Consider the following 3,640-nt stretch of genomic DNA (forward strand, 5'->3'; position numbering starts at 1 on the left):
CGCCCCCCCCCCCCGCCCCGGCCTCCCCCCTGCCCGGCCGCCCGGGGCCCTTCCCCTCGTGCCCCCCGGGGCCCTCCCCCTCCGGCCTCACCGGGAAGGAGAGGGTCACAGCTTCTGCTGGGCCGAGACCCCTTTCCAGTAATCGAGGATGTCGTGCAGGTCCTCGTCCTTGGCGAACTGGACCTTCTTGCGCAGGGCGTGGCCGGCGGCCACGTACACCTCCTCCCGGTGGTGCTTCTTGTAGGGCCGGAAGCGCTCCCAGATCTTGTGCGTGCTCTCGGAGGAGTACTCAGGGCTGGAGGAGTAACCTGAGTAGTAGTGTCTGGGGGAGAGCTGGGAGTAGGCGGAGTCCCGCTTGGAGCGGGTCAGCGGCTTGAGGAAGGACACGCGCTGGCTCAGGCTGTCGGCGCCCTCCTCGTAGTACAGGGCCGGGAAGCTGTGCCGGTGCTCGCTGCAGTGGTAGGCGGGCTTCACCTCCAGGTGATGGACCCCGCCGCCCCCGCCGCCGCCGCCGCCCCCGCCGCCCCCGCCGCCGCCCGCGGGCACCAGCGGGAGCCGGTCCAGCGGGCTGTTGAGGGGGCTGCCCTTCTCGATGTACTTGGAGTCGCCCTTGGCCAGCCCCGCGGCGGCCGGGTGGTCGGGCACGTCCAGGCTGAAGACCTTGGCGCTCTTGATGGAGCCGCTGGACGAGACGCTGCAGGTCTTGCGCGCCACGGCGGCATCGGCGCTCAGCTGGCGCTGTAGCGGGTGGTGCACGCTCTCCTTGTAGGGGGGCGAGAGGAAGCTGGGCCGCTCCAGCGCCCCGGGGGCGGCGGCCGAGGAGGCGGCGGCGGCGGCGGCGGCGGCCGCAGGGAGGGACTGGCACTCGAAGGCCAGCTCGGGGTCCCCGCCGCCGCCGCCGCCTCCCCCGAGGAACGAGGCCGCGTCCAGCTTGAGGGCGTCGATGCAGTTGTTAATGATCTGGTTGACCTTGTCCACCTCCTTGGCGATGGTGGAGATCTCGGCGGCCGAGCCCTGGCCGTTCTCCAGGTCCGGGAGGTCATCCTCGGGCCGCGCCAGGCCGTCCCCGCCCGCGCCGGTGCGCACCTCGATGTAGTTGCCCTTGGTGGCCACCTTGGGCGTGTCCAGCCCGGCCTCCAGCCCCTTGGGGGCGGGAAGCTTCTCCCCGATCACGGAGGGGATGGAAGGCATGCAGGGCACGGGCAGCACGGGGGGCTCGCCCAGCTTCTGGGCGGCGTGGACCACGGAGCCGGCATCCACGTCGGCCCCGTAGCGCATCTCCAGGATGGTCTTCTTGACCTTGACGGACTTCTGCTTCTCCTCCTGCATGCGCCGTTTGCGCAGGCAGTAGTAGACGGCGCCCAGCACGATGACCATGCCGAAGAGGCAGCCCAGGATGGTCATGATGTAGTGGGTGGTGGTGGAGGTGCTGGGCGCCAGGTCGCCGGGGACGGGGTCCCGCGTGGCGAAGGTCAGGCAGGTGTGGTTGAAGCGGCGGCTGTTGCGCAGCGAGGTCACGCAGAACGTGTACTCGGTGTGCGCCCGCAGCTTGTCCAGCGTCACGATCTCCTTCTTGTTCTTGAGCGTCATGACGTCGGAGAAGTAGCTGTTGTTGTACTGGACCAGGACGTACATCTTGCTGTAGGGGTGCGGGATGGTGACCACCAGCGTGGCCGAGGTGAAGGCCACGTGGTGCAGCTTGATGGCCGGCCCCGCAGACGCATCCGTGGTGGACGAGGCCGGCGGCTCCACCGACAGGATCTCGTCGGGGTTGAAGCCCGAGTTCTCGTCCGGCTCCCGCTGGGCGTCGGTGGAGTAGGGCGTGGGGTGGCTCGCGGGCCGGGCGGGCAGCGAGCCGTTGCGGCACTTGGCCTGGAGCACGGTGATGGCGTTGAGGCTGTGGTAGGGCCGGGGCACCAGCAGCGGGTAGCCGGCGAACTCGCGCGGCGACTCGCACTGCAGGCGGTCGTAGTTCTTGGTGACGTTGTTGAAGACCACCAGCCAGGCGAGGAAGCCGAAGAGGTCGCACTCGCAGTTGAAGGGGTTGCCGGCCAGCTCGCACACCATGAGGCTGGCCAGGCTGGCGAAGGTGGCGCCGTCCAGGCGGCTGAGGCGGTTGGAGGACAGGTCGATGCTGATGAGGCTCGGGCACTCGGAGAAGGCGGCGGGCGTCACCACCTCGATGAGGTTGTGCTGCACGAACAGGAACTGCAGGCGGCCCATGCCGCGCAGCATGCCCTCGGTCAGGTTGCTGAGCTTGTTGTAGCCGAGCTGCAGCACCTGCAGGCTCGACTGGCCCAGGAAGGCGCCGTCCTCGATGTAGGAGATCTCGTTCTTGGTGAGGTTGAGGTCGGTGAGGTTCCCGAAGCGGTTCAGCGACGAGTAGAGCACGGCCTTGAGCTTGTTCTCGTTGAGCCGCAGGTCGTGCACGGTGCTGTTGATGTGCTGCGGGATGGTCTCGTAGGGCGGCTGGTTCTGGCTGCAGATGGCCAGCCACACGTACCCCTTGTCGCCCTCGATGAGCCAGCAGTCGGCGCGCACGGCGCCCGGCCGGCACACGCACAGCAGCGCGGCGGCGCACAGCCCCAGGCGCAGCATGGCGCCGGCCGCGGCCCCCCTGGAAGGCCGGGCTCGGGGGGGAGGGGCTGGGGCTTGGGGGACCTAGCAGCGGGAGGCTGGGGCTGGCGGCACAGTCCTCCCCGGGGTCGCCACCATCTTGGGGGCGACCCCCAGCACGGGGGGGCCCCGGGCGAAGCAGACGCGGCCCGTGCCAACCGCGGGGAGGGGGGGGGTCCGCCGGGGGCACTACCAGCAGGCGCCGGGCGCCGTGACCGGGCCGGGACGCGCCCCTCCGCCTGTTTCCGGGAAGGTGCACAGGTTCTCAGGACTCGACTTCCTCTCCCTCCTCCTCCTCTTCCTCCTCCTCCTCCTCCTCCTCCTCCTCCTCCTCCTCCTCCTCGGGTTCCGGGCTCAGAACTTCAGACGATTCCCACGATTCCCATGGGAGGCTGGAGAGTGAGCCTCTGAGGAGGGAGCTCGAGAGACGGGGCAGGAAGGAAAGGACCCATCTGTCACCTGGCTCCTGAAAGGCAGCACCGAGACGGGGGGGGACAGATCAGTGAAAGCTCAGAACAGCCCCACTAAGCTCCAGCACAGGCCCCTGTCCCTTCTCCACCCCGTCCCGCTGGGCCTCCCGGGTGCTTGCAGCACTCTAGGGTCCCTGTTACATAGAAGAACGGGGGTGGGGGTGGGCAACGAGAGGGAGGCGGGGACCCAGAGGTCTGGAAGGAAGGAGACAGAAGAAACCAGGAGTAGGGAGAGGGGGACAGAATCTGCGGACGGTGGACAGAGAAGGGAGACTGGACGGTAACAGGTTGGGTGCACACACACACACACACACCAGCACTCCTGTCCACACTCGTCCACCTGCCCGCACAAAGACCCATATACCCACACCTGAGCCAGAACACCACAGCATGCCCACAGTCTCATGTTTGACAAATGGGCGCGTATACACATGACCATATACCCAAGCGGGCACCTTCCAATCCAGATAAGGAATTAAGAAGCCCGGCAAAATGCCTCCTCCCCTCCATGCCCAAAGATAAATAATTCATTTGTTGTGTAACCGCTCCTGTTC

General features: G+C 67.7%; 1 protein-coding gene across 1 annotated transcript; it reads right to left on the minus strand.

Moving 5' to 3' along the window:
* Nucleotides 1-105: 105 nt before the first annotated feature.
* On the minus strand, nt 106-2,624 carry ELFN2 (extracellular leucine rich repeat and fibronectin type III domain containing 2). The gene has a single exon (XM_049626293.1). The coding sequence runs from the start codon at nt 2,596-2,598 to the stop codon at nt 106-108; it is 2,493 nt and encodes an 830-aa protein (XP_049482250.1). The 5' UTR covers nt 2,599-2,624.
* Nucleotides 2,625-3,640: the final 1,016 nt, after the last annotated feature.

Source organism: Panthera uncia, chromosome B4, assembly GCF_023721935.1.
Source record: "Panthera uncia isolate 11264 chromosome B4, Puncia_PCG_1.0, whole genome shotgun sequence".
NCBI lineage: Eukaryota > Metazoa > Chordata > Mammalia > Carnivora > Felidae > Panthera > Panthera uncia.